This window comes from Amaranthus tricolor, chromosome 8, assembly GCF_026212465.1.
Source record: "Amaranthus tricolor cultivar Red isolate AtriRed21 chromosome 8, ASM2621246v1, whole genome shotgun sequence".
Lineage (NCBI taxonomy): Eukaryota > Viridiplantae > Streptophyta > Magnoliopsida > Caryophyllales > Amaranthaceae > Amaranthus > Amaranthus tricolor.
The window spans coordinates 18637330-18650395 of NC_080054.1; the positions used below are offsets into that span (position 1 = coordinate 18637330).

Below are 13066 nucleotides of genomic sequence, written 5' to 3' on the forward strand. Positions count from 1 at the left end.
GAATGTATGAGAAGTACACTTTTTGGGAACTTCACGGGAAGAATTAGTTGAATCAAGTGATGGGGATGATGTTAATGAATCCAATGACACTGATAGTGGTTTCACAATGTTGCAAGATGCATATGGAGTTGGTACTATGAATGTTGGGAGTGCTGAAGAGGCTTTAAATAATGTTGAGGAGTATGAGAAACCTAATGCAAATGCAAAAAAGTTTTTCAAACTTTTAGAGGAGTACAAAGAACCATTAACAATGCATGGCACAACAATGTCTAAGTTGTCATATATTGTTAAATTATTACATTTAAAGGTTTTGAATAATTGGTCTGATAAGTCTTTTGATAGTTTACTCCAATTAGAACGTTAAGGCTATGGCGCTTACCTTCCAACTTCTTATTACGAGGCTAAGAAACTCATTAAAGACTTGGGCCTTGATTATTATAAGATTGATGCTTGTGAAAATGATTGTATTCTTTATTGGAAAGAGCATGAAAAATTGATGGAGTGTCCCACTTGTGGTTTATCAAGCTGGAGAAGGTATGTTGAAGGAAATACAGGTTATGTTAGTTACTAATTTCTTTATTAATATCAGTTATTTAGCACTATAGTTTTCTAGTTTTGGTTGTACTTATCATCTTACCTTCTTTGTGCAGGAGAAGTTTGAAATTGATAAGTCTAGCGACTACTTCCGAATGTATGCATTTGTCTTAGAGACAAATTTACCCCAACCTTAATGGGAATATCTGATCAAGTATTACGGATCTGACAAATTTAAGGTATTTCTTTAATTAAACTATGTACTATTTATGAACTATTTATGTAAGTAAACAACTCAACATTGAGCCGATGTATATGTAAAACTAACGTGCATAGATACAATAGCATTAGCTGGTTGGCATTTTAGTCCAATTAGGAGTATTGGCGGCTTGTGTTGTGGTTTTAGTTACAATGGCATTAGCTGGTTGGCATTTTAGTCCAATTAGAAGTATTGCTGCTCATGTTGGATTTTGTTGTCATGGGTTCTGGTCTTTAGCATATGCTTCATGCTATGTTTGAGTTGGAATTGTGATGGTTTGATTGTGAGTTTGATGCTAAATTCTAAATGCTTTCCCTATACACGTAATGTTTTTGTTAGTGAATATCATGCTAAATGCTTTGCTTATTATGTCTCAACAAAAAGTGTAGGGATGGTTTGATTGTGAATATCATGCTAAATGCTTTCCCTATAAAGTACTCAATATTGGGGCTCATTTGATTTTTAATTACTAAAAAAATTATTTGGTGCAGGCAAACATATCTTCGTTGGAAATTTTTTGTAGTCAATGACAAAGTTGGTGATAGCTACAAGCATTTTGGATGCGCGATGTTTTGGGCTATGAAGTAGCTATATGTGCACTTGTAAATTTTTGGACTTTTTCAAAGTGTCTTTCACTTGTAAATTTTTGCATGAAAACTTGTATGTGCTAGGAGAATTATTTTGGAAAATTGGTTATCCGTTACATGTATATGAATTACGTATATTTTTGACACACGATAATATTTGGGATGTGTGATATTTTGGGATACGAATTAATATATAATGATAATCGGTGATATTAGTTTAGTTGGTTATAAATTATTTATTATTTTAATTGTCTAGTTTATATATAGATTGTAGGTTGTTTCATAAGATAACAAAGTCGTTGCGAAAAATGTGTATCTTTTTTGCAACGGTAATAGTTGTTGCTAATAACACTAATAACAAATTTTACTTAATTGTTTTCCCTACAGTAAAGTCGTTGCAAAAGATTGACTATTATGTATTGCAACAACTTGAATTGTTGTGAAAAACAGATATTTAACAATGAAAATAGTTGTAGCTAAAAATGCAGAAAATTTGGCAACGAGCTTTTTTGTTGCTAAAAACGTTGGAAAGAATTGAAACGATACTTCTTTTGCAACAATAGAACTCGTTGCAAAAAACAGATACCTTTTGCAACCACCATAGTCGTTGCTAAAAGCTTTAGCTACGGCTGTACCCGTAACAATGGATTCGTTGCAAAAATCATTTTTAGCAACGAAATCAGGTTTTTAGCAACGACTTTTTCTATTGCTAAAAATAACTTTTCTTGTAATGATTGTCATTGTTGTTAGATTATTTAATTTATTTCAACGTAGTGTTTTAATTTTTAGAATTAATTTTATTGTTAAAATTACTACTCCTATTGATTTTAAGTGTTTTTCTTTCAAATACCTACATTGTCATTGTTGATCCCGAAGTTAGTCTATTTGATATTAGTTATAAAAATTAGGCTTGAAATTTGTTTATTTGATGTTGATTGTTAAAATGCCTGCATTTGACTAATAAGGTTAAAATTCATACAAAACATGAATTAAAAAGATATTTGAATTGATTATGTTGGAAATGCAAAATGTCAAACTAATGTTGATGTGTCATATAGAGATCAACATTCAACTTATGTATAAAATCATATAGAGCTAAGTAAAAACACTGCTATGTGACAATATTAATACGAGTTAAAATCTCATCAAACAATTCTTTTTTTATAAAATATATCGACATCATTTAATAATCCTAATATAAATCCTAATATAAATGATATTTATACCATGGATGTACCTGAATGAACTCCTAGTACACAATTTGGGTCGTTCATTACTTCACAAGTATGTTGTGTAATCTTAATTCTTAACCATGTGAATGATCACATGCAAAACATAGCTAACATTTTTAACTCAGTTTCCTAATATTACAAATGAGTTCATCATACCACTGGTTCACCATCATTTCATGTGGGTACCTTTAATCAGAATAAAATTAAAAATTTAGAGCAAAATGATAGAAAATATAAATTCTAATGCGTAGAGGAGGACGAGGAAACAAGGAAAATCACTATTGATGAGATTAGGGGTGTATAATCTGATCTAAAATATCTGATATCTGATTTAGAAAATTAAATTTTAATTTAGTTTTTTGAAAATCAAATAATTTAGATTAAGTATCCTTTTTAAAACCAAACACCGGATACTCGATCTGATTGAGGTTTTTAAAAATCGAATATTTGATCCAATTTATGAATTATTTTTTTACTGTTTTATTATTTTAAGATTAGATGATATCAAAATCCTAAATTAGATGAAATCAAACCACCACTATGCCTATTGTTATCAATGTTTATGAATATTTACTATAAATATTTATGAATGTCTACACGAATATCTACTATTATGTTTGCTCTTTAACAATTGTTTAGGGTGTTCATAGAAATTAGCTCTTTATCAATTGTTTATGAATGAAATTTTGTAATATAAAATATCTACGTGAAATAATTATATTTTTTACTAGTAACTATATAATTCAATTTTATATTAAAGATCATAAGCATACAAGAGTCTTACAATGGATCTAAGTACAAAAGTAACTAAAAACATAATTGAATAAACATAAGAAAAAATTAACAATTAAAAAACTAAAAAGTGGATATCAAGTTATAGATATCTGATTACATTTTTACCACCAAAAAATCAAAAAATCAAATTTTCAATCCTAATCGAATTCATAATTCAGTTTTGAATATCCCTAATGAATAATACTATCCATAAATATATTAATAAAGAAAGTAACAATCAACATCAATATACTTAGTACAGTTATAAAACATAAAATGCTAGACGAGATGCAAAGCATACTTTCTACCACAATTCATGTTGATAACATGTGAATATAATAAAAAAATAATACATACTTCAATTGAGATAAGACGAAACTCATATTTCAACATACTTAAGAGGTGCTCACTTTAATTTTGCACTTACAAGCATAATTAAGAAGGTCCATCTAATTAATTAGGAGCACCATCCCAAATTCCAAAGACAAGGACTATATCTTGCCACTCTCAACCTCCCCACTCACCGACAATGCCAGATCAACACTTTTCCCCTTTCATTTTCTTTTATTCAATTACATCTATTTATTTTTGTGCAAAAAACTGAACTGCTACTTTTCTTCTACTATGATTGAAGAAAAAACACAAATATTCATATGGGCCATTTTTTCTTTTAATATATACATAAATGACAACAATTATACAGTTATACTTATTCTGAATTTTAATACGACAGCATTTACAATATTTGATCCTATTATGTTGGACCTATCAACGACTAAATGTTCTTAGTATTTGTTTTTTAAAATATTAAAAGCTAGTGAATTAACATTAACACATTATAGAATTGGATTTTGTCTCATTTAAAATATATATCACTTTTTCAAATAAAATTTTATATTTGATTAAAAAAATTAATATAAATAAAATTACATTCAAATGAGTTAAATGAAATGTCATTTAACAGTACTTTAACTTATAGATTAAAAATTAAATATAAATTAAGGTTGCTTGATGAAAAAGAAAAAAACAAAATGAAGCACATTTAGAGAACATCAAGGAGAATAAAAATAAGAGGTGATTTTAAGCATATGTAATATGTACTCGCACAAAAATTCTAAAAATAAAGGCCTCAAATATTAAATTACACAATATATTGAATATTTGGAAACTCTTAATATGAAACAATAGACCATGACTGCCTTTGGTAAATGCATTTTCCATTTGCTTTTTGGTAATTGGCTTTTGCGTTTCAACTAGTAAAATAGAAAAAAGGTATTTGGTATTAAGTGACTTTTTAACCTATTTATCTCAAATAAATAATTAACAATTAATGTTTATCAACTATTTTTATAAAAGCTTATTTTATGTGATTGGACCCAAATTACATTTGTACATATTTTTTAAAAATTACAACCAACAATTAATTTTTACTTTATCTCTAATAAACAATAATTACAACCAATTAGTACTCTAACTAATAATCATTTATGAAACATGCTCATATATAATCTTAATGCATATACATCTATACAAATTTTTGAAAAATTGAACAAGAGATTGACACTTCCTTTGTTTATTTTCTTCTCAAATAGAATTTTGCAAGTTTTAGTTGAACTTTGACTATGATTTCTCATCTACGTACATGAAAAAAACATATTCATGTAGGATCTTGATAGATTCGTCTCAAATATATATTTTTTAAATGTTAACTTTTTAAAATTTTTTAAAAACTCACATTTAAAATTAATTGACTTTTAAATTTCCGTTGGAATTTGTGCAAAAAGTAAATTGAAAAAAACAAATGAAAACCGAGAATATTTAGGGAATGCCTAGATTGGATGTAAATATTTAAAGGGAAAGTAAAGTCAAACTAATGAAATAAATGCAAATAGAGAATTAGAGACGCATTTGAAGTAGTTGAGATAGTTGTGGAGAAAGTAAAATGAGCATAAAATAAAAATAATGAAGGGAAAAGAAGATGATTTCCCCTATTGTGGAGGAAATACATTCCCCTGCTCTTCTCAAGGATAAATAATTACCCCATAATGTTGAGAACTCTCTTCATTTTTCATTACTTTGCAACTATTCTTCCACCTGTACAACAATCAAATTTCACTAATTTCTCATTTATCAACTTCGTTTTCTTACTTTGACTTTTTTTACCCCTTAAATATTTACATCCAATTCAAGCATGCCCTTTAAAAGTTCTAATTTTTACTCCTATCTCCAATAAAATCTGACCCAAAATTTAACTTAATAATTAAGAAAAATTTATACCTTGATGGTCGAAAAAATTCTAATAAAATTTATACAACTCTACAAAAGAGAATACTAGTTTCCTTCCATGATTAAGAAAAACATTAACTCCCCGTTTGATAGTAGTAATAAATGGTGGTAATGAAAATGAAAGTGTAATTTTAGTTGAAGAATCTATTGGCTATTTTGATGGTCGTGCTTGTCCAACTTCAATCATTTCATTTTCTTCATAATTAATTCTAATACATTACCATTGGAGAGGTGGTATTAGATTGTAATGAAAATATGTGAAAAAAACTTTTTTGATCAAAGTTTCATTACCATGGGAATGATATGAAACTTTTGATGAAATTTTACATTATAAATCATATCTTTTACCACTATTTAGTACCGCTAATCAAACGGAACGTAAAAATAGAATTTTGGGCTAATTTTCCCTATTACATAAATGCCAATCCATTAATAAAACTCCAAAACAGTGAACACCGTTTAAGCTCAAACACTTCTACTTACAGCTTGGTTTTCACTCTTTCCAAGACTCTCTCTTCTTCTACTCATTCTGGAAAATCTCAATTCTTTAAGAATACTACTCCATTGTTCTACATTATTTTATTTCACTTTATTCGACTTTATTATATTTTATTTTCTGATCTTCAGAATTAATAATAATTATAATAAGAAGGAACTGAGATCACAATTCACTTTCATCAAAGTCCAGGCACATTTCTGTTTCTGGGTTTCTTTCCTAATTCAATTTCAATCCTTTTCCCGCTCAAAAAATGGTATTTTATCAAATCAAATTACCAAAATTTCATTAATTTTTGATAATTTTTAATACCCATTTGTTCAATTTCACTTCTTTTTATTATGTTTGAATTTTTCCAATAATTTATCGATTATATGCTGATATGCATGCTGCCCATGAAGTCAGAGAAATGAACACTAAACCTCGCACGTCTCAACAGATTCGTAAATATCCTCTTAATCGTCATAATGTATAAATCTTCAGCTTTTTCTTTATTTTTTTTGAAATTTCTGTAATTTTTTCCAGCTGTCTTTTGAAATTTTCTTGGAGGGTTAGTTAATTTAGTTTGATTACTTACAAAAAAATTAGTGATAGAAATAGTTAATTGGGCAATTGGGGTTTATAAATTTCTTTGAAATATTAATTTTTTTTTAAAATTTTTTTGTGTTTTTAGCATTTATATCAATTTTTCTTGCATATTTTGGGTGTAGTGTTAGAAAGAAAGGAAATGGAAAAGGGTAGAAATTCATTTTCTATTGAGATAGAGAAAGTAAGCTGCTTTTTAATCTTTTTATCAATCTGATTTAGGATTCCCTTTTCTTAAAGGAGAGAATTATCTTTTTTCTTTACTACTTTTAATATCTGCCTTATCTTTTTCAGATTATTGATATTTTTTGAGTGTTGTATGTAATAATTGTTCTCATTTTGGCAATTGTCACAGGAGAATAAGGTGGAAATGCAGGGAATAAGATCAGCAATTGCAGAGAAAGCTACAATAATGAGGGGTAATCAAAAGAGTAAAGAGAAGAAATTGGCCTTATTGCAAGATGTATTGAACAAAAAACCCATTAATTTTTTTGTATTTTTTTACATTTTGTGTAATTTTTGACCATTTTATCTGATTGGGTATTGAAATTTAGGTTGATAAGTTGAAGAAAAAGCTTAGAGATGAAGAGAACATACATAGAGCTCTCCAAAGAGCCTTTAATAGACCATTGGGTGCTCTTCCTCGTCTTCCTCCTTATCTTCCTGCAAATGTAAGTAAAATTCATTGAGTAGTGTGTTAGATCCTATCTTACTCTGATTCTTATTTTGCGCGTCCGATCCTTGATAAAGTTGCATGTGATGAAACTTTGATCACAAAAAGTTTTTTTTTTTATAAATTTTCATTATCATCTATACCACCTACCATGACCATCAAGGAAGCCAAGAGATTTTTTATAAATTTTACAAATGGTAATGCATGAGAATGAATTTTACAAAGAAAATGAGATGATTGAAGCCGGACAAGCATGACCATCAAGGAAGCCAAGAGATTTTTTAACTAAAATACACTAGTTTTCATTCTTATTATGATACCACCTACCAAACGGGCCGTTATACATTTGTTATATAAAGCTCTAGTAATTTCAATGAGATGAGGAGTATTAGTTAACATTAGGCCTATAATGTATTTTTGTTATGTTCATGCTAGAAATTGAGCTAAAATATTCCAAATTTTATTGTTATTTTTGAGTGATGGTGTGGGTTTTACATGAATTTCTGAAGGGTGTTTTGATATCAGACACAGGAGCTTCTTGCAGAAATTGCTGTGTTGGAAGAGGAGGTGGTTCGACTCGAAGAACAGGTTGTGAGTTATAGGCATAATTTGTATCAGGAAGCTGTGTTCATATGCTCAAAGAGAAAATTAGAGAATCCAGTCGATTATTACGAGCGAATTTTGAGTAGGTGTTCATCTAAGGAAGATCATTCTGATTCAGAAAAATCTCCATTGTCAGTTGCTAGAACAGCATCGAATTCGTCTGACATTGTGTCTGATCGATCATCGTTGTCGTTAGGCAGAACCGCCTCGACTTCATCTGACATTGTGTCTGATCAAACTTTGCGAAATTCTTGTGATATGGTTAATGGAAAAGGTCCTGTAGATGAACCAAAATCTACTGCAGATTCTATGGAAAGTTGTAAACAGAAAGGATGCAATACAAATAGAAGTATGGACATTGTTGGTCATCATATGAGGCGAAAATCGAGTGATTTGATGAATGGGAAACAGGGTTTTAGTGATTCTGGTATCTCTGTGGAGTCTGCTAATAAAGGGAAACTTTCTAGAGTGAAGACACCGGTTAAGAAATCTTTCAAACGTCAAACATCTCAGAAGCCGGTGAATTCTCTTAGAAAAGAGGTAATTTTGTGTTCATCAGTTATGTGCACTTTTTATTTAGGTGTAGTTGCCGGGGATGTTTGCTATTTTGGATTAGTTGATCAAAAACGACATCTTGTTATTACGTAAAAGGGTAATGTGCGTATATTTGACACTATAACTCCGCTTAGGTGGGAACCTCTTGCAGCCTGTTTGGTAATCGGTACTAAATGGTGGGAATGGTAAATTAGAAAATTAGTGTAATTTTGGTAGGAATATCTCTTGACAAACTTAATAGTGATGCTTATTCTCCTTTTAGTAATCTTATTTTCTTCGTAAAATTTATTCCATTGCATTATCATTTAAACATGTGGTATTAGGCGATAAAGAAAATTTGTGAACGAAAATACTTTTTTATAATTAAACTTTCATTACCATGGAATGAAATGATACATATCATGAAAATTTACACTAAAAAAAAATCATTCTTATTACCATCGATTAATACCGTTAACCAAACAGGCCGTTGGGGTAATGAAATATTATTGTATTCGGTAGTCTTATTAGGAACTTGAAACAAATTCTATTCTATCATAATTGTAACATTTTCAATCTTTTTCAGCCAGTAAACAAGGAATTAGGGGGAGATAGTGAACAAAACATAATCTCAGAGGATATATTGAAATGCTTGTGTAGCATTTTTATGAGGATGGGCACAGCAAATGATAAGGGGACTTCATTGGACACATCTCCTTATTCTTTGTCGTTCATTTCACGCCAAAAGAAGAAAGATTTGGAGTTTCAAGATCCTTATGGAACTTCTGCAGAATTCAAGGAAAGAGATATTGGTGCTTACAAAGACTTTTGCACCGTTGATGCTATCTCTTTTGATCTTAAACGGAAAAGAAATGCCCTTTTCTTGCTTCATAAACTTAAGTAAGGCTGCATTTTCCTTGACTTTTACTTTGTAGAAGTATATTTTGATGTGGCTTAAAGCCTTGTTTGGTTGCGGTAATTGGATTTTTGGCTAGCTTGTTAGTTGGTCAAACAGTTGAAAATTGTTAAGCGAAAGTGACAAAAAAAGTCAATGCAACCGAGCCGAGCCAATCAATTGCTAAACACCCCGTGTCCATATATTAAAATTGCTTTGCTCATGTAATTATTTAGGCTACTCCTTGGAAAGCTTGCGCGAGTCAGCTTGGACGGTCTTAGCCATCAGCATAAGCTTGCATTTTGGATAAACACTTACAATGCTTGCTTGATGAATGTAAGGTGTCATCACTAAGTTCTATCATTACATTTTAACTTAAAAATTACGGTTCATGCTGAAAATTATGCTGCTTTCAGGCTTTTCTGGAGCATGGAATACCAGACAGTCCTGAAAAGGTTGTTTTATTGATGCGTGAGGTAAGAGTACGTTACCCATGTTGTGCCAATGTGCATTGTAATAGATTACTTCTATTATTTTAACTACCTTATTAGATCATTACATTCCATTGCTTTATTAGTTCTTTTTCTATAAGCCCCATTCTAAATTATTCCATGGCTTTTCCATACTATCATTATCCTCTTCACCTTTTTCCTCGACCAAAGCTAGAAAAGTGCCTTGCATATTTAAGGTGCTTTAATGACCACACATTAAGAATGAGAAATTCTACATTATTATACTTTTATGTTAAGATATCTCGAGTCATGCGATTACTTTGTGGTTGAGGGTTTTCTCTTCTATCCGTGTAATAGAGGTTCGATTCCCTACCACCTATTGGAATATTCATTTCCTCCCTTCACTTGCTTGTACGAGATCGTTATCCGAATCTCCGAATTATATATATATATATATATATATACATATATATATATATATATATATATATATATATATATATATATATATATATATATATATATATATATATATATGGGCAGGATCATGTGAAAACCACTAAAGGGTGAAAATTGAAAATCAGACTGAAATATACACATTGTGGCAAAAGGTTTACATATTATCTTATAGGCCATACATGTTTTTGTGAAGAAAAAAATTCATATTATTTATAGAAATGGCATCTGAATATCTACAGTTTTTAAGCATGTGTGTACATCTTTTAGCAAATATTTAATTATTTAAAAATTGCCCCCCAATATGTACACTATCTAAGTTTATGTACACTTGTTTTTAGTTTTCATAACTTAATTGGTTTTCACATGATCTAAATTCTCTCTCTATATATATTAAGAGAACTATCTTGATCTTTATTGAAAGGAATATATAAAAATACCAAGGTTTACCAAATTAGCATTTAAATTTGCAATTATTTGCATATAAAGTCAATGTTTATAACTAGGCTTTGCTCTTGTGATGCCTTCCTATTGTTTTTTTATTTTTCTATTTTCAAAAATCTAAGTGTTGACATAAAATAGAAATTTTCTCCTCCGATCCAAACATGTGGCCAAATTTATGCGTAATCTATTCTGAATGGATCATACCTGTACATGTATGAGTCAATTTGGTACACTTTGGATCAAATTGTCTGTTCCATCTTCCATGTGATCTATCCTTCTAAAGAATATAATATCATGAACTGTCATAACCTTCTTATGCCAGCTATACTAATGGATATTGTCTCAAGCAATATGTAGCTTTCTTTGGGAAAGATCCTGACAACTAACATATTATAATTTGTTTACAACAGGCAACTATAACAGTGGGAGGCCAGAGAATGAATGCGATCACGATCGAACATTTTATATTAAGACTACCATTCTATGTAAAACAGGTAAAACGGCAACAAATTGGATGTAAAGGATATCGGCATTCATAGATGTCATATTTATATCTGTTTTTCTATGGGCGGGATACACTGAATATGATGATGATGATGAGAGGTGTCATATTTAGTGATGTTGTTGTACTTTATGTTCTTAACAGGGCGGTAAAAAAACAGCCAAAGGTGATGACTTGAAGGCAAGCGAGATGTTTGGCTTGGAGTGCGTGGAACCATTGGTCACATTTGCCTTGTCATGTGGAAGTTGGTCTTCTCCGGCTGTGAGTACTCCAACCTCTATAAGATTTGGTTTAATCGATAATTGAGACGGTCTGACATAGTTGTTGATGCCGATTAGGAGTTCAAGTTATGACCTTAGTTGAAGTTTGACGTAAGGATCTTTTGCTTTGAAGATAATGAAAATTGTATATACAATTAAGAATGAAGTATCTTAAAAACTCTTCGCATCGCCATATGTTTCTTTAAACAATTGTTTGGATAATCATAGTGCAAAATGTGGTAGTGATCGTGATTGCTATTGTGGTAACGGACACAGTGATGTGGTAATAAGAATAATGTGTTTATCGTAACGCCAAATATTTGGTGAACAGATGAGATTTTGCTTGAAATGGTCAAATACACGGTTTCTTAACACCTTTACAACATGGAAAATATCAGTTTCTTTAGATTGAAAACCTTGTTTTTGCACTATGATGTAATTGCTGGGAAAGGAATGGAAGGGATATGGAAGGATAACGCTTTCTTCATTTGGATATCAAATAGAGAGGAACGCGAAACAGAGAGAAGGAAATTGAAGGGATAGAAAGTGTGAAAAACTAATCCCCCTACAATAGAAAGATTTAGAAGGAAAAATCGCTACTTCCCTCCCCTCCCCTGCCTTTCTTTCCCCTCCCATTTTTCCTACACTCTTGTATTGCCCTCAATATAGTTCCAAGTTGCTCAAACAACTTTTTGAATTCTTAAAAAAACAGGTGAGAGTATACACGGCATCACAAATCAAAAGTGAGTTAGAAGTAGCAAAGAGGCAGTATCTGCAAGCATCAGTCGGAGTTTCAAAGAACGACAAGTTTATTCTACCAAAGCTGTTAGATTGGTATCAACTCGACTTTGCAAAAGATTTGGAGTCGTTAGTTGAGTGGGTTTGTCTTCAATTACCAGACGAATCTCAGAAAGAAGCACTTAGCTGCCTTGAGAACAAAGGAAAAGTTCCTGTATCAGATTTAGTAAAAGTAATTCCATATGATTTCAGTTTCAGGTATATCATACATCCTTAACATTCTTATTTTGATTTTCTTCTACTTCAGCCCTTAAGTGTGGGTCTGTAATTTAGGAGCACAAAGCTATACAAAAGTACATAGAAAGTTTTTTTTTCTTCTTTTTTGAGTTGTTTTTGGTGAGGCAGTGAAGTCAAGTAATCTGTATACTTCCACAAATGGATCTTATGTATTGATTATTTAGGTTTTATGTAATTAGTCCCTTTTGTTGCATCTTTTGCCACTTTACACTCTTTATTCAAAACTATAAATCAATGAATTTAGACTATTTTTGCTTGATGCATACTATCTTCATAAGAAAATAAGAAACGTTTACAGATGTTTGACAATTGGTTGTTGACTTATTTCACCAGTTAATACATTAATTTTTAAGTCAGTTGTATGAGTCATATATTATCGAAATATTTGTTAGCCAATTAAAAAAGATGGCCAAAGCAACCTTTGTTTTAAAATTTGTTTTCCAAATTAGTTTTTCTTTT

General features: G+C 30.5%; 1 protein-coding gene across 3 annotated transcripts; it reads left to right on the plus strand.

The window, feature by feature from the left end:
• Positions 1-6124: 6124 nt before the first annotated feature.
• Positions 6125-12866, plus strand: LOC130820368 (uncharacterized). 3 transcript variants are annotated; one of them, XM_057685715.1, is made up of 11 exons: positions 6132-6424; positions 6570-6637; positions 7109-7216; positions 7308-7424; positions 7952-8569; positions 9150-9463; positions 9695-9794; positions 9875-9934; positions 11221-11304; positions 11457-11573; positions 12285-12866. In XM_057685715.1, the coding sequence occupies exons 2-11, from the start codon at positions 6578-6580 to the stop codon at positions 12585-12587; spliced, it is 1881 nt and encodes a 626-aa protein (XP_057541698.1). In that variant the 5' UTR covers positions 6132-6424; positions 6570-6577; the 3' UTR covers positions 12588-12866. The 3 variants fall into 3 exon arrangements, with proteins under 3 accessions (XP_057541697.1, XP_057541700.1, XP_057541698.1); XM_057685714.1 differs by having other exon boundaries at positions 6125-6637; XM_057685717.1 differs by lacking the exon at positions 6570-6637 and having other exon boundaries at positions 6125-6424.
• The last annotated feature ends 200 nt before the right edge of the window (positions 12867-13066 follow it).

Excerpts from the sequence above, each read along its gene's own strand:
- LOC130820368 (XM_057685714.1), top strand. The coding sequence starts at position 6,551 with ATGCATGCTGCCCATGAAGTCAGAGAAATGAACACTAAACCTCGCACG. Across the intron at positions 9,795-9,874 it reads ACAATGCTTGCTTGATGAAT|GCTTTTCTGGAGCATGGAAT; the intron begins GTAAGGTGTCAT and ends TGCTGCTTTCAG. Across the intron at positions 11,574-12,284 it reads GAAGTTGGTCTTCTCCGGCT|GTGAGAGTATACACGGCATC; the intron begins GTGAGTACTCCA and ends TTAAAAAAACAG.